The sequence below is a fragment of the Anguilla rostrata genome, chromosome 3 (genome assembly GCF_018555375.3).
Source record: "Anguilla rostrata isolate EN2019 chromosome 3, ASM1855537v3, whole genome shotgun sequence".
NCBI lineage: Eukaryota > Metazoa > Chordata > Actinopteri > Anguilliformes > Anguillidae > Anguilla > Anguilla rostrata.
In genome coordinates, this window is record NC_057935.1 from 54,137,685 (window position 1) to 54,164,564 (window position 26,880).

A 26,880-nucleotide genomic window follows, 5' to 3' on the forward strand; every position below is an offset into this window, starting at 1 on the left:
CTGCTCCTGCTACTCCCACACACCTCCCCCCCAAAGCATTCCTCTCTCTGTGACACCAGGGCTGTCATCCTCTAATTTGCCTTGACACTTTTTTTTTCGAACATTAACATTTATCTGTGAAACTTGGCTGCAAGACAGAGGAGATTGAAGATAACTACTACTCATCTCTTTTTTCTTTCTTCCCCCAGCTATTCCACAAGGCCATTTCAAAACACCTCAATCAAACTTTAGAAAGGCATTGCGTCTCTTGGCGGAAAAATTCAATAGGGAAAGTCTATGGGAATGAGAGGGTGTCATTTTCAAAGTCCTACCTTATGTTCATTTAGGAATGGATCAGAAATGCCACCAACATACACTCCTGAAACAAGCCTTCTGAACGCTTGCAAAAGCTGTTGATATTTTATCTAAATATGCTTTTGACACCTGTTCAAATAAACCAGAAAAATTTTCCAGGCCAAAAATAATTTCTGTAATACACCATAGTAATTAAATATTTAAGCCATCACACCACAAACCCATTCGCCTTGCACAATGACATCTTCCATGTTTAATATGCTCTGACAGAGTACATTTGATCAGTATTGCATTTATATCGATCTGAATTAACACTGGACATTTAACTGTTTGCCTGCAAGTGACCGCTGCCATTCTGCTTGTGTCTCTCTCTGGCAGTCTTCTTTATGTAGCCTAACAGCAGGTTTCATGGTTTGATGCCAAGCCAGGCCAAACAAATCAGATAAATAAGGCAATGTGATTGGCCATAGTATGTCTGACACATCTGCCAGTGCGACTGTTTTTTGGCTCAAGCTTGTAGTTTATCTTAACGGACCCCAGAGATGCTTGCTACTGACAGATGTTGGTTGCACCATCCCCCAACCGTGGAAGGCGTATAGACATTGTTTTCTTACCTGTTCATGAGTCTAACTCCTGAAACACTTGATGGGTTCCTGTCACTTAGCAGCAGATGCAATCCTTGCAGATAGAGGCTTTGCACAGTACACACGACAACAACACTAATGTGATTAATGTACGACAATGACTTACAAAGTTACAAAATACTTAACAAATAGAGAAATGAGCAATTGTGTAATTGGGTACTTGAAAAATGATATTAAAAACCTATTAAATTTGTATCCATGAAAAACCATAGTTTTTTTAAAGTCACTAAATATAATATTTCTGTAGCATTTCTGTAAAATTATGTGCATGCAACACTGACAAAATAATCAGACTCTCTTCTGAAATCTGCGTTCAAAAGCTTATTTTGATTTGTATATTTATTCCATAAACATTATTACAAAACTCAGCAAGTTACCAATATTACATTATCACCATACAGGCTTGATCACAAATATTTAAAACCTTTGCAACAGTTACAACAAAAAACAAAATAATACTAGAATAATTTACATGAAAATCTATAAAACAGCAAAGAGTTCACAAATTTGTATTATTTTTTCCTCTGTTTTTTGTCAGCTTATTTCTTATACACAATAGCACTACACTCCCACAACAAGATCAGCCTTTTTACAAAACTCCCAACAAAAATGTATAGATTTTTTCCATTTTTCTTTTTTGTCATTTGAATTTTGGTTTTTAAAACCAGAAACCTGTCATTATGCATCCTTTTCACTGCCTATCAGAGGCACAAAAAAGGTTACGTTCACACACACAAACATACACGCATGCGCACACAGACACAAACACACGTGCGCGCACACGCACACACGCACACACACACGCACACACACATACACACAAATACTTCACAACACTTTCTAAGAAAAATATACACTTACAAAATATGTTACAAATTGGCACACTGAAAAATATACAAGATTTCATGTCAAGAGTCCATTAAGAATCCTTCTGGTAACAACTCTAGACAATATTTATAAAGCTCAAAATTCTTTTCAAAGAAAAAAAGGCAAAACCAATTAATCCCAATTAATGTCAAAACCATGGTGTAAGTACATCGAACATAACATAACAATATATTATACATTCATAAAGAGGGCACAGAGAGTTGGGCTTTTCTTTGTAATTTTTTGTTGTCTCAGAAAAGTAGATTTTATGTGTGTGTGTGTGCGTTTGTGTGTCTGTGTGTGCGCGCATGTTTGACTTTATCAGCACAATTAAGAGACAGCAGCTCTGCAGTGGCACCTTGTACAAAAAAAATAATAATATTGGAAAATAGTACATTCAATTGACAGTAGGCAGAAATAAGAGAAGGCGGAGCATGGTGAGCTCATCACCTCCTGTACAGCGTCCAATCAGCAGCTCACCCCTTTCCAAACCTGGCAGAGTAGAGGACACAAAGGAGAACAGAGAGACAGCAAAGAAAATCTCATTAGGAATGTAACAGTGACCAAGGTCACAGCTTCCCTAAATGTTACTGTATTACTGCCCTGCCAGAGCAGCACAGCGCCTTGTCTTAATTGCTCACAACTGGACCATATTCATTCAGTCCCTCCGTTAAAAAAGAGCATTGATCACAAGAGTAGGCATTTGCAGTGTATTCATTCATTCACATCAGTAAAAAAATAAAATAAAATCATGAATTACATAATTTAGTTACATTACATTATTAATTGGTGATTCCAAATTGTGTGTGTGTGTGTGTATTTTTCTAAACAAAGAAGAAAGACAGTATATAAAAAGGAAACTACATTTTTGCATGAAGACTGGCGGGTAAGGTTTCTGTAATGTGCAATGTGTGCAGTACAGCAGAAGCTAAACTTGTTGTATTGCCATAGTGATCCTTTCACTATGGGCAGGCTTACATGACCTGCAGGGGGTGGGGATGACAGAGTTACTTCACAAAAGCTTACAGTATGTCAGATTAAAAAACTAGCATGCTTCATTGCACTCTGTCTAATCTGGTTTGCAGGGAGTATGGTTCAACAGGTGCTGTCACAAAGTGGTTCCAGTGAGGAGTTCATTAATGTGAGAGAAGCTCTGTGAAGATAGTAGCAGATTATCACAAAGAACATGTAGAATACACACAGGAAAAGGGAATGTCTTCCTTTTTCAGTGTTGTCTTTTTCTGGATTTCTTGAATGTTGAATTTTGTTTAAAGACTCACTTGTCTGAACATGAGTTCAATACCAATAAGGCAACTGTAATCCCCATCCTTTCAAAGAGCTATCAGATCACTTATGAGAAAAGTCATTTTCACCAGACTCATTGATGAATCAGCAGGAACCTGACACTATTAAGAAATAAAAACACTAAAAAGTAATCTAAAGGCCCTGCAGAGTGATATCCATTTTTATTTCTTTAAATTATAGAAGGGGAATAATATAGTCAATTTGTGTTCTGAATAATTGCAAAATAAATGAATAAAAATGACATTTGGAATGTGACCTGTCTTTCCACAAGTGTAAGAAGAATGAGCAAGAACTCTGGAGAACCTGCTGGTTATTCATCACCATATACTATATAAAGGTACTTTATATAGGTGTCACTGGGCAGGTCATAGAGGGAAAAGCCGTCAATTAAATAGTAATGCAACTGAATGGTCCTCATTAGGGAAACTTCTGGCTGTGGGGTTCATTTCAATTTCCTTGCCTTTGGTGAAATTCAACAGAGTCTTGTAAAAAAAAATTATTTACAGCCTTGATAGAAAAGGACTTTTAATGATTTTACTGCAAAGGAACAATATTATAAGATTCAAATGGTTGTGCCTTGCCTACAAAAGTAGAGGATAATATACTTTTTTTTTACAAGGTCTATTTGTAAAGGTTTGGTATCTATTTTACCTTGATCTTGTCATGCTCCTAGTTGTCCTTTACTTTAAATATCATAAGATAATTACCTCAAGAAAACCAGGATAAACCAGAGAGGCCTCAAAAGGGCATACATGAGATCACTGGAGATCAGCCGTACTCCTCCACTCGACCACAATGTTCAGTTCAGAATCATAATTTGACATTAGCCCTCAGCCCTATTTTATGGTCTTACAATGCAGATGACCTGTTGGATACACCTGGATCTGAGTGTTTACAGAGGCAATCAAGGTTACGAACTCGGCACAAGCATACTGTATAATCACAAGCCTACTCTGTGTTTGGACCTGCAACGTCTGGTGTGCAAGCAGTCTACTCATCATGATACCACACTAATCAACATCTAAATTACAGTTTTATGCCTGCATCAACTGACAGGTCTCTGTTATTCATATTTAGATATTTTTTTGCCTTCCAGTAACCTACGATTAGAAATACGTCTCTTGTGACACGTAAAAAGTTTTCCACTCAGTGTCCTTCAAGTTATGAGACAGGAAAAAGGCTGCCTAAAACAGACTATAATTAATAACAGTTGAAGATAATGTTCTGCTCAGGAACCACTGAGGCATGTGTTGCTTCTCCTTTCAAATATGTGATTAAGGTATTTACTTATCTTTATAAATATGTGTTGTGCAGACAGACTATCAACTGGATGTTGACCAGTGAACATTTCTTTATGACCCTATTTTATATTTTTTTTCCACAAATTGATTTTGGCATTCAACGTTGTCAGTTGCTCTTTTACTGAAGCACTGTAAACGTTCACAAGTCAACACATTCAAAAGTTAATGTATATTGACTGGCTAATATTTTGACATTTTGTGGTAATCTCAGACAGTACTAACAGTGGGAGAAGAAAAAAATCCATGTCCTTGATGCTTATCATTTTGTAGCCTTATCTTGGATGCTTATATTGAAAGGCATAAAAATTCGAATAGATGTTTGAGAGACATGGTCTTCAATTATAGCTGCAATGAGGCAACCTTCTGTTAATGCCATACTCCCCTTCAGTAGCCTGCAAATGTAAGACACATGGCATGATAGTTGTGCTTACCATTGGGCCATGGCTGAGGCTCTTGGTTTATCCAATAAAAGCTCTCATTGTACTCTTTCTTCTGTCACTTTCTTTCAGCATACACCAGGGCTTCTTTTCCACCTCTCTTTCAGCTTCATGTAACTGTGTGATGTTGAGGTAAATTTAATTTGGCAACATAATTTTAAAAGACAAAAACAAAACAAGCAAATCAGATTTTTTTTTCTGTTTTGGTAGATTCGTAGCTGTTTGCCACTGCCAGCTGCAGGTGCCAGTCAACGGAGAGGATCCCAAAATATAACTTCTCTGGAATGTCACCTCTTCATGGAGAGTCCCAAAACAGAACAGCCAATATTCAGATAGATAGAAAAATCACCTGTACAAGTTATTTGTTCATAGTTTGGCACATGAATTTTAGTATTATTATAATATTTTTCACCTTTTTTTCCAAATAGTGCATATGTTTCTATACAATGACATTAACAAAATCTGATTTTTTAAAGAACAGCGGTGGAATATTTTTAAAGTAATATTGAGTATATATTCAAGGCATAGAAACTAATCTCTGGGGCACTTGTTCTCAAGGCCCCTTAGGGGGAAAAAGCATGTAGAACAAGAAGCAAATAACAAATTCATTCCAAGAATAAGAGGAAAATTAAGACATAAACCCAAAACAGTCTGATATGCAATCAATACAAATTGGTCCCTTTTTGCATTTGGAAAAGTCTGTCTTGAGACAAGTTTTCCACACTCCTGGGGTCCAGGTTTTGATAAAAGATGGTAGTTGCAGTTCTTTACAGGTTGTAGCTTTCCTTCATGACATGGGTCTGGCTGAAAAAAGGCAGACGGATATGCACGGAGTCCATATTCTGCGTACGATAAAACAGGGGTGCTTATGTTTTCACCGAAAGCAAATGAGGGTCACATTTTTACAGGCATGGACAGAAGTGCATAATCAGGGAGAGGGGCAGCAAGTTTCACTGAAAAAAAAATCACGAAACATGTTCACAAAAAAGGCTTTAAAAACATTTTTCAAGGCTTCCTTTTTTTCTTTTCTGACAAATATGAACCAAAACCAAAGTAACAAGAAACAAAAGACTTAAAACCAAAGCAGCAACGTATCAAGAAAAAACTGCAGCCATGGTAGTTTTGAAATCCCAGTCAAGCTGGACACAATTACTCAATAGGTAGTTTGCAAGTACAAGAAGTTTCTCATGCAAGTTATTCGATTTCTCTTCTGGGTAAAGAGGATATGGGGGTAGTCAAGGGTGACGTCTTTGCCATGCAGCTCTTGCTCTGAGTCAATGCGGGGGTGCGGGTGGGGGGGAAGGGGATAACGGGCAGGGGGCTCAGCAAGAAGTGGAAGGAAAAAAAATAAGGGATGCAACTGCAGCCAGTTATGAAATATTACCTCAGTTTTTCAAAAGAGGCCATCAATGCTATGTCCTTGCTCGGGTCTCGCTTCCCTTTAACACTCTCAACCCGGGGAAATTTCGCACTGGTTTTGTGGCGGTACATCTTTTTGTGCGCTGGCCCATTGACACTGGGGCCGCAGATGTTGGGCCTGTCGAACATGTTGCAGCCCAGAGCAAGAGGGGGGAAAAATGGGTGGGAGGCATTCAGCTTTGCCTGGATTTTACCCCCTTTTCCAGTTGGCTTCCGACCTTTTGAGGCCCCTGGGGACGCAGCACCCTTCCTCTTGGGATCAGGCGAGGTGCCTGCCAGAATTTTCAGGGTCTTAAGCTTGAGGCTGTTGGACTCAGGGGGCTGGCAGACATCAGAAGCGGGGTCCCACAGCGGCTCGATGGAGGCCATCATAAACCGTTGGACCTCGGCCATCCCAGAGGCGATGTTAGACAGTATGTTGGAGGGCTCCTCAAATTCTCGCTGGTCATCATCCATAAGGTTGTTGCCCTCAGACCAGCTGGTGCCAGGCTCCTTAACCAAGGGCCAGTCCCCAGACAGCCCCAGGGCACCCCCGCCTGGTAAACAAATATTGTCTTTCATCTGACCTGGGGGAATCATACCATCCCGGAATTTCTGGGCCAATTTAGAGCCCCCTGCCTGGCCTTTACCAGCCTTTCCATCCTGCAGAGCTTTCATTTTTTTGGATGACCTAGAATTCTGCCGTGGGTTTTTGCCCTTCTCCGTCTTGGCCCCTTTAGGCGCCCTGGTTTTCTTTGCCCCCTTCTGTTCTGGAGCAGAGCCCTGCCCTGCATTCTGCTGCTTGTTTGAGGTCTTCTTCTTTGACCTTTGACCTTTCACTCCACTCCCCATTTGGCTGACCTGCTCGGCCAAAGTGGTGTTTTTCTCGATGAGACCTGTGCTGTCTTCATCATTGAAGGTGTGGAATTGGAACTGGTGGCTTTCTACTGTGAACACGCCTGCCTGGTGCTCTGGTTGGTGTGCCATGCCGCAGTTCCACTTCATCTCAGCATTGCCACTCAGTACCAAGTCACCGGACTCCTGGAAATCCTTCCCTAATCCAACTCCCTTCAACTCAGGCCCCAGAACCTGAGGAGACAAATTGGGGGTGTCTGGAGGGGACATCTCTGACAGAGACGAGTGCCGGAACTTATCAGGAGTGAAGTTAGAGATGTCCAGCAGGTCTGTCGACTCCCTCAGCGGTGTGATGGCATCAATGCTTTGCTGGATCACCAGCTTGGGGCTGCAATGGGCCAGGAAGTTATCGTTCATATCGTCCTCACTGTCCTTCTCGCAGGACTTCAGACTCAGGGAGCTGTAATTGCTGGAAGTGGCTGACAGCGAACCCACTGAGTCAAAACTGATGAGCCTGCCATTGTCTGTGTTCAGTGTGCCTCTCTGAAACTGTAGATGTCCCTCTCCGCACGGTACCTGACACGCCTGATAATCAGCACTGGGCTGCAGAGGCTGCTCAGGCAGATAATTCTTCTCATAGAGCAGTCTGTCACAGTCCAAGTTCAGCTGGCTGTATCCTGAGACAGACAAGTTGTCTGCCATTGGCACAGGCACAGGGCCAGGAAAGCTGTTCGGCATAATGGGGGTTTCTGGAATGTCAGGTGCGAATGGCTGCTGGCCGGAGCCGAGCTGCGAATGCCACACGTGGGCGAAGTTTGGCTCTGTCTGTCCTGTGGGGTTCTGGGGGGACTGCTGGAGCTCAGACTCAGACGGAGGGGAGAGGACGCAGCTCTGGGCGAGCTGAAGAGAGGAAAACTGCTTTTCTTCCTGGGTGGGGCCGAGCTGGTATTGCCTGGCAGCCTGCTGGGGGAAAAAGGGGATCCCAGCGCCGCCCGACGAATCCGAAGCATCAAGCAGCGTCTGCAGATAGCCCCCGGGGATGACTGGTACGCTGGTAGCCACGCTCACAGATGGCGCGGGTTTGTCAGGAGAGCAGGTGGCTGGTATGAATGTGGATTTTTCGGCCGTGGTGGCGGTGTGATTTTCACACAAGTGGGGGCTGCTTGCCGCAGAGTCAATTGGTGCATCCTTCATGCTCCCAGTGGAGTCCTGATTTTTCAGCTCCGCCATGCCTTTGCCCTCCTCCTGCATGGCTTTCATTCTTTTGCTCCTCAATCTGGCTTCGCTTTTGAATTTTCTTATCCTGACTATTTTATTTCCCATTTCCTTGTCGGCCCTCTCTTGCGATCTGCTACTTAGTGCCCCGGTGTACGTGATGTCATTTAGGCCTAATGTGGCTGCACGGCTGGGGGCTGCTGCGGTTAATGGCATGCCCACGAGGGCTGCCTCTTCTTTAGCGCTGCTTTCTTGCCTGCGTTCAGATGAAGAGGAGCCCTGCTTGTGTACTGATTGCTCCACAGTGTGAATTCTTTGAATCCTGAGCCTGTTTGCAATCTTGTATTTCCTTTTCGGGGGCCTAGAACTAAAGGGCCGGTTGCGGCCGTTCAAATGAAAATTGCATTTATCGCCCGCAGTCAGCCTGCGCTGCTCGTCCAGGTCCCGTCGCCTCTTCTGCCAGAAGTCCTTCAGCGGAGCCAGCTTCTCATATTTGCTCATCGCCTCCTCACTTAAACTCACTGTCGGGATTGTCGGATCTAGTTTTCCAAGCTTGACCAGCATGTGCTTCTCCCCCTTAAAGCGGTTGATAATAATATACTTGATGATCACGGGGGGCTCCTTCCGAGAAGATTTTCGTCTCTTCTTTGGGCACCAGTCATCGTCCTCCTCCTTCTTCGGCCCAACAGGTGGCTTTTCACGCTTCTCCACAGTGTTCTTCTCCCCCTCAATGGAGTCCACGTCGTACAGGTAATCCTCACTATAGCGTACTTTCCTCTTGGCCCGCAGGCCATAGTTCAGCTGGCTGGAGGAGCTGGAGTTCTCCCTGGACAGGAAGCGGTTCCTTCCCTTAGCCTCTCGGAGTGTGTCGAAGGAGGAGCCAGTGCAGGAGCTGTCATCGCTGTACTCCCCTGAATCCTCTGTGGAGTTGCTGAAGTCAAATATGTAGTGTCTTTTTGGGCTGGTGTCAGGAGTCTCATCGGCAGTGCTGCCATTCTTCCCCTCCTTGGCCTCATTCCCCTGCAAGTGGATCTCATCCTCCTTAAGCTGCAGACCAGCCGAGTCCTTTCTAACTACAGCGCCATCTTTCCTGGAACAGTTGAGGAGGACGCTGGGAAAGAAGTTGAACTGGGCGTCCTCCTGGACAGCATTGGTCTTCTCCCGCACATTGTCCTGGAAGGACTCGTAGCGTATCTTCAGGGAGCACACATCACTGCTTAGAGTGGAGTCGTCATCATCATCATCGAACATGTAGTTGTCCACATCCTCCTCAGAGAAGAGGTTGACAGAGAGCTCGTTCTTGGAGCAGAGGTCCAGCAGCTCCATTTTGCTCTCGCTAATGAAGGACTCAAAGTAGCCCCAGTCCTGGCTAGGATTGGTCAGCAGGGCCTCCTCACCATTGCACTTGTCCAGGAGCAGGCCCTCGTACAGGTTTTTGGAGGCAGGGTCATCTGAGTCACTGTCAGACTTCTCCTCCTCCCTCTTCTCCTCGTCGGTGGCCTTGTGCCCAGGGAAACTCAGGAGCTGGTCAGCCAGGAGCTGATCCCCATAGTGGGCAGTGTCGCTGGAGCTCATGCACTGCATGCTCATGTCTGGAATGGAGCAAGAATCATAGTCCTGGTTCATCTCCCCCATCTTCAGGCCTAGCCCAGGCTCGGGGTCAGCGGCGTCCTTGGTCTCAATGAAGCAGCCCAGGCAGGTGCGGCTTGGCTGCATCAGGCAGTCCTCCGTGAGAGCGGAGACGGCCCCCGGTTCCATCATGGCGAAGGGGGGCTTTTCGCAGTCCTCCGGCAGGGACCAGGGGCTCACGGCCTTGGCCGCGCAGGACGCGAGTGCGATAGCGTGGGTGGAGGACTCATTGGTGTCGTGCTCGGGGACCTCGGTCAGGCTCAGAGGGGAGGGCGGGCTGAGCACGCACGGCTCCTTGGAGGTCAGACTGGCTTTCTGACCGGCTCTGTGCACGCTCACTGCGGCGGCTGACACAGGGAAGGGCGTCGCGGCGCCATCTGCGGCGGCGTACGGCTTCAGATGACCTCCCAGGTCATGTGAGTCTGCGGAGAGGAAAACAAGCGCACGGACAATATCAGAGGCATGCAACTAACTGGTTCCCATTTATTTATTTTAGATTCTCCAACATCCACTGCCCTTTTTTTGGCCCATTTCATTAAACATTGATTGTGCTTCAGTTTTACTTTTAATGGTGATAAAATCTTTAAACATTGATTTTGCTTCAGTTTTACTTATGATGGTGATACAATCTTTAATATATCCTTCCCTATTCTTTATTTGGTACATTTCCTCAAGTGTTACTCCTAGTGTTTATAATACAACATGTTCCTTCCCTCCCTCATTGAATCTTTTTAATTTCAACAGCTGAAGAATTGTATAATTAAACAATAACGGCAGCTGGTTTACAAGAATTATTAGCTTTGTTTGCCTGGCATAAATTTGTCAGCTGCTGCTGAGGCAGGTATATACACATGGGAAATGCACTTCCATGCGCTGAATACCATTTAACAAATAGCTACAAGCCTTGCTTTATATCTTACCCTCAAGCAGTAGGTTTAAAAATAAACTGGAACGGTTTCGACAGTAAGTGTTCGCAAAATGCATGGCCTTAAGAGTTGGAGAGAAAATCTCACCTTATCTCAATGTACGGGAGTGTCCTTATTACACATCGTAACATCTCTGCGCCCTTCGGTTCTCAGCAATTGCGCACTTATTAGAGTGGTATAATGCACATGACAATGCTACAGCAGATAAGCCACTATTGCGCAGTTTAAAAGACTGGGAGAAACTCTGCAGCAGTATCTCCCATTAAATAAATGAATGTGATGCTTCTAAAGGCACTGCATGTCCTGAGTGAAGCAATAGCTCATCTATGGCATAACTTCAGAGTACTACCTCAGGTTACTACAATGTAGAGGATTTTCAATTTCAGCCATGGTCATATCTACCAATACATGAAGGATTAATAAAAGAAATAATGTACAGACATGCAGCTGAGTATAGTATAAAATTAGTACACTACAAAAAAAAAAACTACAAAAAAATATAACTAGAACATAACCCAGCAAAAAAAAAAAAGATTGTTACAAAGAATCAGCTTGATAAAATAGAAAAAGACTGAAATATCAAGTGAAACATCTATGTTCATGCACTGTATGCTCCCTGTTTAAGCCCCAATACTAGTTTTAAAAATGATACAAGGCATGCTTCATTCTTTCAGATATCCAACAGCCCTTCCGTGTGTGCCCCTCCTCCACCAGAGACGATACAGACTGCAGTCCCAGAGCTTCTGAAGGCAGGCAGATTACTACTCCGCATTTGCTTAGCAAACGCCCCTGCCCAGGGGGACTCATATTGTGTTTGTGTTATCCAGTTATAAAGCCACATATCTACTGAAGTAACTTGGGCACCTCGTTCCTGGCTCAACAGTAGTACCCTTACCTGCGGTTTGAATCTACAAGCTCCTGGTTACAAGCATAGTTCACCAAATAGCATGCTACAGTGCCAACAAAGGAACATGCACCACAGCCTTGATAATAGACTGATGGCAGTGGTGAAAGAAAGGAGAAATGTACTGTCCTCTGTCCAGGGTGTTCTATTAATCAAATACGTATGTAAATTGACTGAACTGAACACTGAAACTGCTTAGATGTTTCATTGTAAAGGAAAACCATTGTCATCAATCAAATCAATACAGTGTATAGATGTATAGCCGTTCCTTCTCACTTGGAGTTCATCAAATGTAAGCTTTTCTTTGTATAAAAGTGACATAAGTATGCACACAGTGGACATCTGCATAGTGCTTTTCGTATTAAATCCTTGCATACCTGTGTGCATTTCTGTGTACACACACATGTATTTCTTTTTGTGTATGTGTATATGGATATTTAAGTGTCTGTGGGATTGTAATTCTGTCTGTACTTGCATGTGCATGTATGTGTGCGTGCGCAAAGAATGTGTGTGCGCATGCGAGCACGCGTGCGTGCACATGCACACAGTACATGTCTGATTTGCGTTGGGGATACTCCACAAGGCAGTATGACAAGCCTATATGATAAGACTACTGCAGTCACACTGGTGAGCTGTTTTAGACCATTCCACAGCTGTTTGACAGTCTTCTTGCGCTGCTCCTCCATTCCAGGTGCAGCTGCAATCTACCACGCCTACCATGGGGAGAGTGTGCCACTGGGGAAGGCACCAGAAAGCTGACTACATCCTTCCATCATGTGGCAGACCATGCAGCTCTTGCATCAGTTTGCACAGCCACATGCAGAGGCACAAATGAAACACTTAACAAAAATAATAAATCTAATATTCATGGAGCATGGGACCTGCCTGCGTATGTGTGTTCATGTACCTGTCCCTGTACCTGTGTGCACCTGTATGTGTGTGTGTATGTGTGCGTCTGTGTGTGGGTGTGTGTGTGTGTGTGTGTACATGTGCATAGCCCTGTCTGTAAACCTGACTGTGTGTCTCTGCTGGAGGCTTGTGAAGACAAATCTCTGGTTTGATCTCAACAGCTGAGGAGTTAATGGTCCAGCAGGGGACAGATGGCCTTACAGTCACACCACACCCCTTATACAACCCCTCAAACCCACAAAAACACACACACGCACACACACACACACAGACACACACTCGCACGCACACACACGCGCGCACACACACATGGACTCGCACGTGCATGCACACACACACACACACACACACACACGTCCACTTAAGCCATCACAAGCCTGAGAAGGCCAACCAGTTGGTGCAAGCTATTTGGAGCTGACATAAAGGCTCTGAATTAAAGGAATCTTTAAAGGAGCTATTGTTCTTGAGAGCAGTGTTTGGAGGAACTTGGACAGATGGAATCTTGCAGATGTGAAAAGGCTAAACTCCACTGGTGTTCAGCAATTCAATGGCAAAAAATTCCACACAAACACTCAGGACCAGATCCATAAAACCTTTACTGTGTGGTAGCCTGACAATCATGCTTTAATTTTCTGCATTTCTGCTATTCATGCTACCATCATTTACTGTGCCTAGTTTCAAAGCTTCAGGCACAATTATTTCATAATTTCTCAATCATGACAATTCAAAGGTCTTTGAAGAACTGAAAATAAGTCAGATAATAAAGTACCATTAGTAAGGTCATTTAACTTTAAAAAAAAAAAAAAAAAATGAATTGTTTGTACTGGTATCCAACAAAGAGACCTAAAACAAATGCAGTGCAAAATTTTGTTGTTAGGAAAATTACATGTCATGGGAAAAGTAAGGTCATGATTATGAAAGCCGATATAACTAAAAATAATTACTAATTATTATTATCATTATAGTTATTGTTATTAGCAGTAGTAGTCATATCAGTTTTTATTATTATTTTATTATTATTATTATTATTATTATTATTATTATTAATAGTAATAGTAGTAGTCGTAGTTGCTGTAGTAGTCACAGTAATAGAAGTATGAATAATCAATTTATCAGCATGCTAGTCTAACTGGATTTATAATTGACCTGAACTAACTTCCCTGTCCAATCTTTGTTTGTTTCTTCGTTTTTATTGTGCCTTGGACTTTCTGAGTGTCTTCCCAATAACTAGTAACTGGCCTCCCTTTCAGCTTGCCAGTGTACTGCAGAGACAACCATTAGGGTGTTAACAGAAGCTACTTAATTGGTTTTGACTTTAGAGATCATCACAACAACAACACTGACCAAAATAGATTAAACCGAGAAAAAGGATATTTACCATAAATATCAAAAGCCTTCTGAAACTATTTTTAAGTAATTCCAAGATGCCAGTGTCATGTACCGGTCTGAAGTAGCCTAGCCTATAGCATGAAATCCATGGGCTAATAAAATATCTCTTATGCTTTGGGCTAAATGAGAGAAACAAATTAAAACTGGAAAAGGGAATATTAGGTTATTTTTCAAAATTAATCTCCCCTCTCTCTAAACTGGAATTTAATACACCAACTTTTTAATATCAATATGTACACTTCACTACAAATCACACTGTAAACTATTTAAAGATATTAATCCTAAGTCTACTTGTGTTTCTGACCGTGTAACATATGTGTTGACTGTAACCTGCCACGTATATCTCTTAACATTGGTTTTAAATGTTGCACCAATTTTAGTTTCATGATCAAACAGATATTTGTGAACATTTGTTTTTGTTTCTGTAAAAAGACATTTTCTTTTTAACGAACATGCAACCCAGTTGGGCTAGGTCCTTCAAAGTAGCTTCCCCTGAATTTTCCTTCTGAAGAATTTCCCCAACTGGAAAGCACTGGTACTTCATAAAACACGTTTTGGATGAGCACCCATGAGAACAGAAATGGTTTCTGCTTGCGAAACCATTGAACTGCATTTTTATATTCGTTTTGGTGCTTCACTGCTAAAATAAGACCTGCAATCCTGTCTGGTTTAATGACAGTTTTATTGGTTTACGTGTGAACTATCATGCCTAGTGCAGCTGGTATATAAGTATTATTATCATGAATAATTTATTTTCTTTCAGTACAAGACAGATCCCCTTAGGCAGGGTGACTTACATAGTTTTTACACATTTTTACGTGCCATCATTTGTCCAGCTGGATGTTTGCCAAAGCCATTCCAGAAAAGGATCCTTCTCAAGGGGACAATGTACCTGGCAACTGAACCAGCAGTCAGAGGGCCAGCATCTTAATCACTGTGCCACACTGTCAGCCTTACAATCCATTCAATCATGTATTCGAGTACATAATATCCTGCATTCTTTCTAGAAACATCTGAGCTGAGTGGGAGTTTTGCAAAGCTACATTATGTTCTGTGCATATTTTCCTGTTCCAAATTTTTTGGCACATCTGCCCAGTCTCGCATCACACTGACCCAATGCAAATTAAAGAAAACCGAGGATGGGATCTTCTTCAGCTGCCTACATTTCGCTCTTGCATACTAATCGCAAAAAATATAGAGCAAGGCCCTATTTTAAAAAGTTGCACATCAAGGTGCTTGTCATTATGCACACACAGAAAAAAAAATCTGAAAACATTTAATCTCTGGCAAAACAGAATCGAGCCACATGATGGTATATTTTTTCACAAATAATTGAATCATCTTAAAATGGCTAAATATAAAGTTTATTTTAAACTATTTCAGGAATAATATCCAAAAACTTTGGAGATAAAGCATCTCTGGTACAGGCAAAATAATAATATGATGGTTTATCAATGACTCACTGATCTGAGCAAACCACTATAAAGGCAACACCTTTTGATGGGTTTACAAGGGTCAGCAATTGACACCACATGACAGCACAACAAATTTACATTGCTGAAGCCTCACTGTTCCATCACTCGGCTAAAAGCCTTCTCATACAATCATTTCTGCTCGGGATCTTTTTGAAGCATTTTCTGACATACAAAGACATTTAAGTATTTGAACCGAAGACCACTGCAGGTGACCAAACATCTCCAGGAATGCACTAGGTGGACTGGATGCAGCCCAGTAAATACACATGGCTGATGTGAACTGTGGAGAAGGATCAGTTATCCCTTCTCCAAACAAGATGCTATAAATGAAGAGTGATGCTGGATGAATCATCAGGACCAGCTCTGGAAGCTCTTCTCTCTTGCCTCAATCAAACATATTTCCTTCTCCACATCGGAACACACTGTATAAGTCATCTCAGCATTTTCCTCAAGGGTGGGCAGAACTCCAAGCTCAACAGAACGCAAATCAACTAAAAAAAACCAAGCTCTAGAGCTGGACTAGAGATGGAGCTGGATTGAAGGGGGAGCTGGCCGGATATGGCGCTGACGACAGCATCTCAACAGCAGATATGAAATGCCTGTCCTTGATAAGTACTAATTAATGTACAAAGTAAATGGCAGTAAGTTTTATTAAAATATACAAAATATAGATATAGAAATACCTCCGAAAATAATCAGCAAATATAAAGCTTATTATCAACAGGGCTATTATTGAAAAATACAACTAGCTCTGGAGATAATATGACCAGTATAGCACACCAGTACGCTTCGTTACGTAAAAAAATGATTTGCTACATGAAATTATAATAATTATACATTCTTCTTATTCATGTCTTTAACAGTCACTCAAAAAGTGACTCTAGAGCCTGACTGAGCATTTCCAGATCTGGGGACTGGGATTACTCTGGAGCACTGCCAAGTCCACATTACAGCTAATTTGAACAAAGAAGCACATTTCTAATTCATGTGGCAACAGGAGGGGCGCAATAAGAGCTAGTAATTCCATTTTCAATTTTCATCATAAACCAGTGGAGTCCATTGTAGATCTATGGGGTTTCACGCTTCATTCTGGCTCAGGTCTTAATTAATTTCTTTGGAGCCACTCAGTTGACAGGACTATGAATCACCTGTTGTACCATGTGAATTTGTCCATCAGCAGCAGCTGGTTAAAATGCAGGTCCTAAACCCTCGGCGATGTGACTCTCTAAGGCCAAAATGGGACATCATTACACTGGACCTTTTTAATTCTTTTTCTTATTTTTGTAATTCGTAAACACCTGAAACTACAATAGCTCGTAGTGCTGGCTTCATGAAAATCACTTTGAACGCAGACAGACGACAACAACCACTGCATAAAAAAAGGCAATCAATTAAATATTTTAGTGCTTTCAACTGTGATCTGACCAGAACACATCCCAGTACGTCAGCCTACTGAGAGCCAGAAAGGAAAGGTTGCATAGGCAGCTGGCAGTCACTTTAAGCCTGGACGGGTGGTGTTGCCATGGGTAGAGATGGGGTGAGGGGGGTTGCTTACCACTCTCATCCACCGCATTGATCCGTGTGGGGTTCAGGGCCTGCACAGCGAGGTTGGTTTCTTGTAGAACATCCATCAATGTGACCAGATTCTGCCCCCATGCATCATTACCACTGCCCAACCTGTACAGACACGACCACAGACAGAGAAACAGAGAGAGAGAGAGGGGATGAGAGAGGGTTACGCACCTGTTCAGAGCCAAATCGCAAAGGACCAAAGCCATCACTTGCTCCTCACATTTGCACAGGCCGGATTCAGAATGGCTGCGGGTGTGGGTTCGCTCTGTACGTGGAGCAAACGCCTCTCTGCGAGCGCACGCACGCAGAGCCTAAAGGAGACATCAGAGGGGTCCCTGGGGCGGCACGCACACCCTCTGTTCTACACTAATTGTATCACACATCCACGCCGGAGACTAACATCAGAACTACCAGGCAGTAAGTAAATATAAAGCCCCATGCGATCACGGCTACAATCGCCATGGCAACGCAATGCAAGATGTTGCTATTTCAAACTCCATTTACCATTGATTTCATAGTTGTTAACCCTTTGGGAGCACTCATTGTACAGTACTTGAAAGATTGTGGTTAGTCGGATCGGGTTGTGCTAGTAACCCTTCCATCTTCCCTATTATATCTGCCGATCACAGCCCATTCCACTAAAGCTTTTAAACAACAGATCAATGCGGTGGAACTCTTTCATTTTCTTTTCCTTTCTGTCGCCTTTCCTTACAGTTGCAGAGGAAAAAAAATCGAGACAAAAGCAGACAATGGTGTACACGAAGTCCGCATACACATCATGTTGACACAGAATAATGGAATGGAACACGAGCAAGCTCCAGATGTGTTTGGCTGCTTGCTGTCTGCCTTTTAATTTCAGCCGCAAATACATACAATGTTATATTTCACCAGCTGTTCCTTCAGGCAGCTGAAAGGTATCAAAATGTTCAGCACAGCCAGCGTGGACAAATTTCAGAGAACCTGATTATGCCCTCTAATGGCAGACAGTCATAACACTCGGTGAGGCTTGATCACAGTGCAGTTATTCACACAGAAGGTGAAGTGTTGTTGATGCACTGGCCTGCCCCTTCTACTACAGATCACCCTGGGTTGTTCCTGGATTGGCACACCACCAGCCCTGCCAATCCTATCTTAAATGGCAGAAAACACACACAACCACATTCCACAGGTCTTTGCGACTGGCTTTGTAAAAACATAGCCCTAGTGCCACTCGTGCTCCCAGTTCAACTGAAACTGCTACAATGCATTGTCTTTTAACATACAGCAACACATCTGTGTAACCGCTCATGTTTTTATATGCCTACAGTATGCCATGTCAGGCAGCGTTCAGCAGTCCAGCTCACCTTGGCTGTCTAAAGTCTCTGCGTTGCCTGCGTAGCAGTGGCCACGCAGAGTCAGACTAGTCTCTGTCCAGTGCGTTGCGCTAGCTCAGCCCAAGTGGCTGGACAAAGCACAAACACCCACGATTCTGTTCCAGTTGTCAGCTCAGCCACTATCCCTGACAGTTGGAGGTACGTCCGTGAGACGGTGCTTTGGGACGTGGGTGAGGGAGGGCGAACAAGCCACAACACAGGACCTCGTGGGTAAGGGCGAGCCTCCAGCAGTTTCAGGTGCCCCAACGCACGGAGCTGCTAATATCCATCCCCACAGGGCTCCAACACGCAGTGCAGAGGTGTCTGCTTTCCCACGCTATTCTGACCCTCCGGCGCAGCTCGCTCCCTGTGCCCACCTCGCCCAGGAGGCCGAGGTGAAGAGAAGGCCAGAAATTTGCATAAAGAAGACAGACGGCCTGCGCTGCAAAACCCGCATAAATATATACGCCCTGGCCAATGGCTGCATCCGATTGAACAGGTTGTCCTCCTGCTTGGTCTGCTCACCAATGCTGACTGAAAGTTTGGGGGAGCAGATGGGGTAGATGGCCCGCAAAATAATACTTGATAGCATCCCAGACTTTAGCAATGAGGCAAGCTGATGAAGTACAGCAAGCCAAGAATCCAGCAATCACTCCGACATGACCAGGACATCAGTGACCCTTAACTCACTGCTCTTTGGATGGGAAGAGGTAAGGCAGCTGTAATACACACATACACAGTGCCCAATAGTATTCGATTAGAATCTCACAATACTCCAGGGTACACCTGCAAACTGGCACTGATGAAAATGAGACTACATGACAAAACAGAGTTTGGATGGATTTGTTATGGAAATTCATTTTTCACTCATAACTGTTTTCAGCAAGAGTAGAACACTTCCAGCATGATGATGGCAAGTGATGTCATGCAACACTACACAAAAAAAAGGCAAAACAAAAAATGAAACCGTCTTTCGTTCACACACATGCCAAGGGGCCCGTGACAGCATTGTTCAAACTGGCAATGTTCCACTTTGGTGTAGACCTCTGTACATAGCTAACTCCCAAAGCTTATGCAGGACATACAGCACCGACTACATATTACAGGGAGGAGCCAGAGACTGAGCTGCCGTCGAAAAGGAGCAAGGGAAGAAGCGAGAGAAATTCTCATGCATTATTTTCAAAGCCCTAACACCCTTTCGATCAAGGGAAAAAAATCATCTGAAGGCTGTGACTAGTTTAAAAAAAGTTCTCTCTACCCACGTCATTGATGAATAAATAACAAGGCTTTTGTAACCAACTACGTTGTTTCGTGTGGTTCCCAGAGTTCCGATGATTGCGTATTATAGGTTGCTGAACATTATTAATAGCGTTGGCAATTCCAATGCCTCATATGCATATACATACACGCACATACACATTTCAAACATGTGTTTGCGAAATGTATTTATAGTCTTTCATTGTATTTAAGGTGTTTTTTATATGTATAAACAGGCAAACTAAAGAAGGACAAGGGGCTTTGATATTAGCACTAGCGTTTCCATCATGGAAGACAGCAAGAGGAGGACAAGTACCCTACGAGCAACGTCTCTGGTTGAACCTGCAGTCTGCCTGTGCCAGCTGAGCGTACTGTCCTCTGGCTCAAAGGCTGCGCAGCTGCACAGCTCAGCTGGCGGACCGAAATGAGTGGTGGTTGACAGAATGTACACGGAAGGACAAGCATGCAAGTATGTGCTCTAACAAACTGACTGGAGGACTACAAATGAGATAGGGCATTCTAAAAATGAAAGTATTCCAAATTAAAGAAGTATTCCAAATAGCAGATGGTATACTTATTTTAATGGACATCTGCCAAAAGTAACACAGTAGAACTAAATCAAACATTTGAACAGATTTTTGTTTGCATGTGTACATTCTGTATAGGAATGCACAGGAAGCCCAACAGTATTCAGCAAACAGAGCAGCCGAAGGTCAGCCGGCATGACCACGCAGAGATTCTCCCGGCATGACTGGAAGCAAACAAAATTAAACACGCTTCTCCTGCCTTTCCGTGATGTGATCCATTAAGACACTGGGCGTCCTTCTACGTGCAACCGAAACGAGTGACAGAGAGCGATGTCATTTTTTTACGAGACCAGACTCACAGGGATGGTCTGTGAATATTCATGAGAGAAGAAAAAAATCAGAATTCATTTATGGGTAACTCATGGGCAGTGAAGGCCGCACTGACACACATGCAGTCATATCACATATAAGCTGCCCCACAATCCCTCAGTGAGCACAAGCAGCAGGGCACACCTTCTGCTCTCTGCTGTCTTGGTGCGAGAAAAGAAATCTTTGCACAGTACTGGGCATGCTCCTCACTCCATGCTGTTCACAGACAACCAGGCACACACTTTTGAGGAGTCCTTCTAATTAAGCCATTAGGCCAGTGACTAGAGTCAGGAAAGTCCGAACACTGTCAAAGTCAAAGTCACTTCCAAATGTGAGTCTGCCTGCCCCTCCCACGTCGATTGGACTCGTTGTCAAGCTCTCACCGTGCCCCTCACCTAATGCATTATGGGGCAAAAACGTAGCACATTTGAAAAAACGGGGGTTACAGGTCAGAGAGACGGTTCTGCCGCGAGAATAGATGCAATTCCACTGGGAGTGTATCTGCGTGCAGAGAATCATATCTTCTTCCAGTATGAAGAACAAATAGAAGAAATGAAGAAGACAATATTGCTATAAAACCCAACTACAACCCCCCATACAGTTAATTAATCTGCAGTCAGGAAAGAAGGAGCGGCAATGGCATGACAGACTCATGATCATTTAAGGGAAGAACCTAACATATCAGTTTCTCTGAAAATGACAATTACCATGACTTATAAACCAATCTCCTTTCAGTGTTCAGTGTAGCCTTCATTTACCACTACCAACAATCTTTATAATCATTCACGGATACTTACATTTAAATTGACATAAGCACTTGAAAGTGAACTAAGTTATAGCCCCTGTACCACATGATAAGATGTCTGATATTTGTTTATGCATGCATTTTTATATTTTTATGAATGACTATGTCATATCTGTGGCTTATGATGCCATTATAAGAACTGGAGAATATATAGGGTAGTTGAAAAATGAAAAAAAAACAAAGCTCATTTTTCTTTTCGTCTTCGTTCACCAAAAGTGAAGATATGTGCTCGAGGCAAGTCTTCTTTGGCAACAGCACATCCCAAAACATTTGGAAATCCATCAAAATCCAGCACCCGCAGGCATGTGTTCTGGGTGTAATGCAAATGAGCTGGGTCAGCTGATAGCTTTTGCATGAGATAAGCCCTTCATCTCTCCCTCCAGGTGTCGGCCTGTTTGTAACAGTGTGACATCATCGCGCAGGACAAAGGGGAATGCAGCAAACACGCAGGCACACACAGCCTGCGGCCTTGGGTGGGGGTGCGGGGGGGTATGGGGATGTCTCATCAGAGGGAAAAGAAATGCACATCATTATCTAACAGTGGAGCCTGCCCACAGCAGCCACTCCCCTCAGGACACCCTCATTTTAGCCTTGCACTTCACAGGCCACGGTCATGCTCATTACGCCTTTCATAACTCCAGCCCCGCAGCGTGTAGCGCCACAGCTCCGCACCCTGCCTGTGCTCTCGCCACACATGAACCTCCGACCTGTTGACCACGAGCCTCTCCCCTGTTGACCATGTGTCTCTTCCCTGTTGACTGCGCGTCTCCCCTGTTGACCATGTCGTTCCTCCATGTTGACCACCTTCCCCTTTGGTCGTCTCTTCCCCACTCCTGCATGCAGACACACTGCACCTTCAGTAATACAGTACTTAAAATAACGTTCACTCCAATTTTTTTTTGTCTTCCAATTTGTAAAGTCAGTTTGCATTTCTTAGCGCTGGAATGTCACTCTGTCACTCTGGAAGACAGCCGACACGCATGTGCTATCTACCGAGGCATTTGATGCCAGCTGCTTACTACTTACTGAGCTCTGCAGTCATTGTATCAAATGAGTGCATGTTATGTACAATTTTATGCGGGTAGACTCCAGGCAAGTGGTTGCTGGTTGACTCCACTAAAGCACAGGCATCGCAAGATTTTGATAAAAGACTGTGGGGCCCATCCACTCACAATCTCAGCCACCTAGCATTGTATGGCTGCAACTTTTTCTACCCTTCCAAGCAATGGGTGGTTATGTTTCACATCACAATGGCATTGTTAAGAAGATGCCCTTCAGGCATTAAACAGACAACATTTTTCATTTTGTCCATTTACACAGCTGGAACCTTACATGAGCAATTCAGGTCAAGAGCTTTGCACACGGTTACAGCAGTTCCAGTGTTTCCCTTGGAATTCAAACCAGTAGCCTTCCGGTCACAATGCAATTGTCATGTCTGTACGTCATATAGTGATAACTTTTAAAGTAAATGTGTTATTACATGGATTGATTAAAGGTTTTCTTTATAGTCAGTACCGGATATACTCACATAATGTGTGTACAGAATTTGCATTTATAACTATACAGGTACAATATCAACCATCAAGTTTTGAATTCACATACTATTCACACAACTACTCTTGAATTTGGTTTGGTTTAAACAATGTCAGTGAAATTATCCTATGGAGGTCTAAAGTCATTCTCTCTGATATTCCCTCCAAAGAAGACATAAAAATATTAGCTCATTGCCTTGCATTCTAAATGATGAGCAGCACAACTCCGAAGGCCACATCCCTCAACCTGGGAGGGATGTGGCCCAGAGGTCTTAGCTACTGTGTTGCTGATAAGTGACTGTTTTTATTTTAGCCAACTTCGTGTTCTCTGGTAAATGGAGGGGTGACTAAAAAAATGTTTAAAAAAATAAAATAACATTCTAGTCTAAATAATAAAACAGTATCCAAACTGTATTCATATTCATATTAAATTATAGTGAATCCAGTGCAGTCCTGCACACTGGACAGGTAACGAATCATGCGCAAAGCGCAGGTGTGTGTGTGTGTGTGTGTGTGTGTGTGTGTGGGAGGGAGGGGGGGGGGGCTTTAGATAAAATGCACAATTATCTCTCACCCCCAGACTCAGCTTATCTGCTAATTCACCAGCATCGCAATTACGAGCTCCGTCTGGACCATAGTTCTGTGTCGACACATTCACAAGTGCAAAGAGCCTGGAGAGATGCAGCAATCTGCCGCGTGGGGCAAAGGTGCTAGTTAGATTTTCAAGATAAGATTTTGTTTAGTTGTGCAATTTATTTTAGAGATGCTTCTGATCCGCCTGTATCCCTCTTCCTCTTTATCGTGTGTGTGGGCGGCGGGGGGGTGAGGGGGGGGTTGGGAGTGGGGAAAGGGGGAGGGTGAAATGGGGGAGGGGTTTGAAATCTCTGCTTCTTCTGTGGTTTCAGTTACAAACATTGTGTGTTTGCGTTGATTGTACTATGAAGAGGAGGCCCTCGGCCAGGATTGCCAAATGCGCTTTGTCATGCCAAATTGGGCTAGTTTTTTTCCAGCTGACTGCAGGGTCTTTTTTTTTTCTTCCTGTTTCTGTTGGTTTTTATATTTTTTGCCCACTTGTATGCTCGGCTATGTTAAAGCTGGGTGCTTAATTTTATTTGCGCTTCATATCCAATTTGTTAGATACGGGGCTGCACAGATTACAAAAATAGTAACGAAACGCTGCTTAATCTAGTGTGAGATCTGGCAGCAAACTGGATGTGGCCACCAAAATGAAAATTCATCATGGATTTGAAGCATAGCACACCTCAGTTCTAGTTCTGGATGTAATGTATTGTGTTCGCATATGAAGACATGTGAACACACTTTTAAAACTTTAAACAAATATGTACAGCACTCTGAAGCTCAAATATCCCTTCCATTATTTAACTACCATTAAACTGCATATAAATAATTAGCTTCTTGTAATAGCTACAATAATATTTGCTAAAAACCTCTAACAATTCCTATATTTGATCTATTAACTACACATGGGCTTTCTGGCAATCTACAACCTAAGGATCTGGCAGCCTTGCTCTCAGTAAAAAGGTGTAAAATTGTGCCTATTCTGTGTGTGGCCTGTAACATGACCTCAAAGTGAGCAGAGGGGATCACAAAGAGAAACATGCTACAAGAGTGACTAATGGAAGTAAAGCTTTCTCCGAGGACAGTTGGTACAAACACTGACATACCGCTGACCTTCTGAAGTACTGCTGTCTGACACCTTGGAAGGCTCCCTGGAAAAAAAGAGCCTTGTTTCCTATGCGTATGTCTGCATGGCTGACGTCCACTTTGCCTGCACCTACTGGCTTGGAGACAATGCCGCGACGATGTAGGAGCTCTCTGCGACTTCAGGAGAGAACATTCCGTGACATCTGCTCTTGTGAGAGCTCATTAGAGGAACTTTACATTTCACGCATAATGCTTTACTTAAAATCTGTGTGCAAATGTCAAACACACATGGTGAAGGAACCCGCTATAATCTTCAAGCCTACGTACCGCATTTTGACTGTGAGGGCCCTTGGGCTGCGCTGTTTGCAAAGGGAAGTTCATTTCTTTCCTTTCTTCTAAGACTGTACAGCCCGCATTTCCAGTCAATCAACCAGAAATATATTGTGGTTTCAAGTTAAATGTCAAGCAAATCAATTAACCTTCCTTTTTAACCATTTATAAACCACAAAGTTCATTTTATTTAATGTACTGAGAAGTTGTTGTTTTTTCTTCTTCAAAGGATTTGTTTGCATTTGCTAATCTTTGAGGGGGAAATGGTGGGATTTTCTGTTTGTCTTCTACAGGTCTGTTTATAAAAGAGACCCACTTACACTGTCTTTGACTCTGATTGGCTAAATAGCTTGTTTTCTTTGCAGTCATGGCAACATATAGTCACCAAGGAAATATGGTTTAAGGCAACAGATATGGAAATTGAATTTCATGGTATACAATGGAAATGATGAACAAGGGCAGAGCAGCTTTGGTAGACCTATGTAGTTTTACAAACATCTAGTGTCTAATTTATCTCTTTATAAGCATAAAAAATATCATAGTCTATTATACTGCTTATAAAATACAGTTTATGCAGTAATTACTTATCTTACAATAACAGAGCACAGCTAAAAGGCAAGAACAACGGTCTTGTGGAATTATATATATAAGTGCATTGCTTATTTATAATGGTAATAATGATCTCAGAAAATATAATAACAATATTCATATAAAAATAATATACTCTGTACTGAAGGAACACAGTTGAACAGATTGGTACTGAGCTGGTTAATCGCAATACCATACCATACTGCACCTGATCTAGTCACATTTACAGTGATTATCTAGCTGTGGTTGTCATCAGGTGTTGATAATTAACTATGCAGCTGTCAATAAAGGCACAGGATGGAGTGAAAAATAGCTTTATCTGCAACATTTCACAGAATAAAATGTTTCATGAAAATGTTACCAGCTGTAACTAAAGGAAGTATAAACAAATGAGCATGATGCCAAATACAAAACAAAAAAAGTTATTACTTAAAAAAATAGGGCATACTGTTCCACAATTTAAAATACCTGCCATGCATTAACTCTCATTTTTGCATTAAAACTGAAACACAACACCCAGTATTTAAAAATGTGGTGTATATAAAATGCGATACTATAACAGGACAACTATGACCAGAGATGAGGAAAGGTTCTTTGGCCTTATTTCAGTTAGCCTAACAGAAATGTAAAGATGGAACGCTGGCGATATCTCAAATACTCTAATCTTCATCCGTATTTTATTTAATAATACTGCATTTCAATAAAACAAAAAGTGTAAAAAAATATCACATGCTCAAAAACGCATTTTCATCCATCCACGCTATCTCAGCAAATCTGATTCTGCCTAAGCGAATTACGATGCATTATTGGATACAAAATCAAACGGAGGTGGACAAATTTGCATGGGTTAGAACGAGACGGCACAACAGCGTAACGGCGCGGTGTGTCTGCGAGGCACGGGGCTCGAGATGCGGGCGAGTCCCAGCCGTGAGATTCGGCTCCATGATTTATCGTTCAGCAACGCTAATCTGACAATGGGTCTCGCGCTGCGCCCTCCGCATAATAACACGCGCGGTTGCAGATGTGCCATTCTGCCGAAAACGGCCCTTTTTTTCTCTCTTCTTCTCGCCGCTCGGGTCAATGGACTGCTTCACTACTGTCAAGAGCAGCGTGTCGGCGAGGCATGATGAAGACACTGCGACCGCACTGCGAACAATACTCCGTATCAACAAGTCACACTGCGACCGCACTACGAACAATACTCTGTATCAACAAGTCACACTGCGACCGCACTACGAACAATACTCTGTATCAACAAGTCACACTGCGACCGCACTACGAACAATACTCTGTATCAACAAGTCACACTGCGACCGCACTACGAACAATACTCTG

General features: G+C 42.9%; 1 protein-coding gene across 2 annotated transcripts in view; it reads right to left on the reverse strand.

Annotated features, from left to right (window-relative positions):
• Window positions 1–1,246: 1,246 nt before the first annotated feature.
• Window positions 1,247–26,880, reverse strand: part of nexmifb (neurite extension and migration factor b) — a 72,098-nt gene continuing 46,464 nt past the window's right edge. Inside the window, exons 2-4 of one of the 2 annotated variants that reach the window (XR_010329090.1) lie at window positions 17,104–17,225; window positions 4,843–10,367; window positions 1,247–2,297 (exon numbers count right to left, since the gene is read on the reverse strand). Coding sequence is in view for 1 of the 2 variants with exons in the window: in XM_064328302.1 (XP_064184372.1) it covers window positions 6,229–10,367; window positions 17,104–17,179 (4,215 nt within the window). In the remaining variant the exon portion in view is untranslated. Of the gene's footprint in view, window positions 10,368–17,103; window positions 17,226–26,880 lie in introns of both variants that reach the window. The other variant, XM_064328302.1, reaches the window with a different exon arrangement.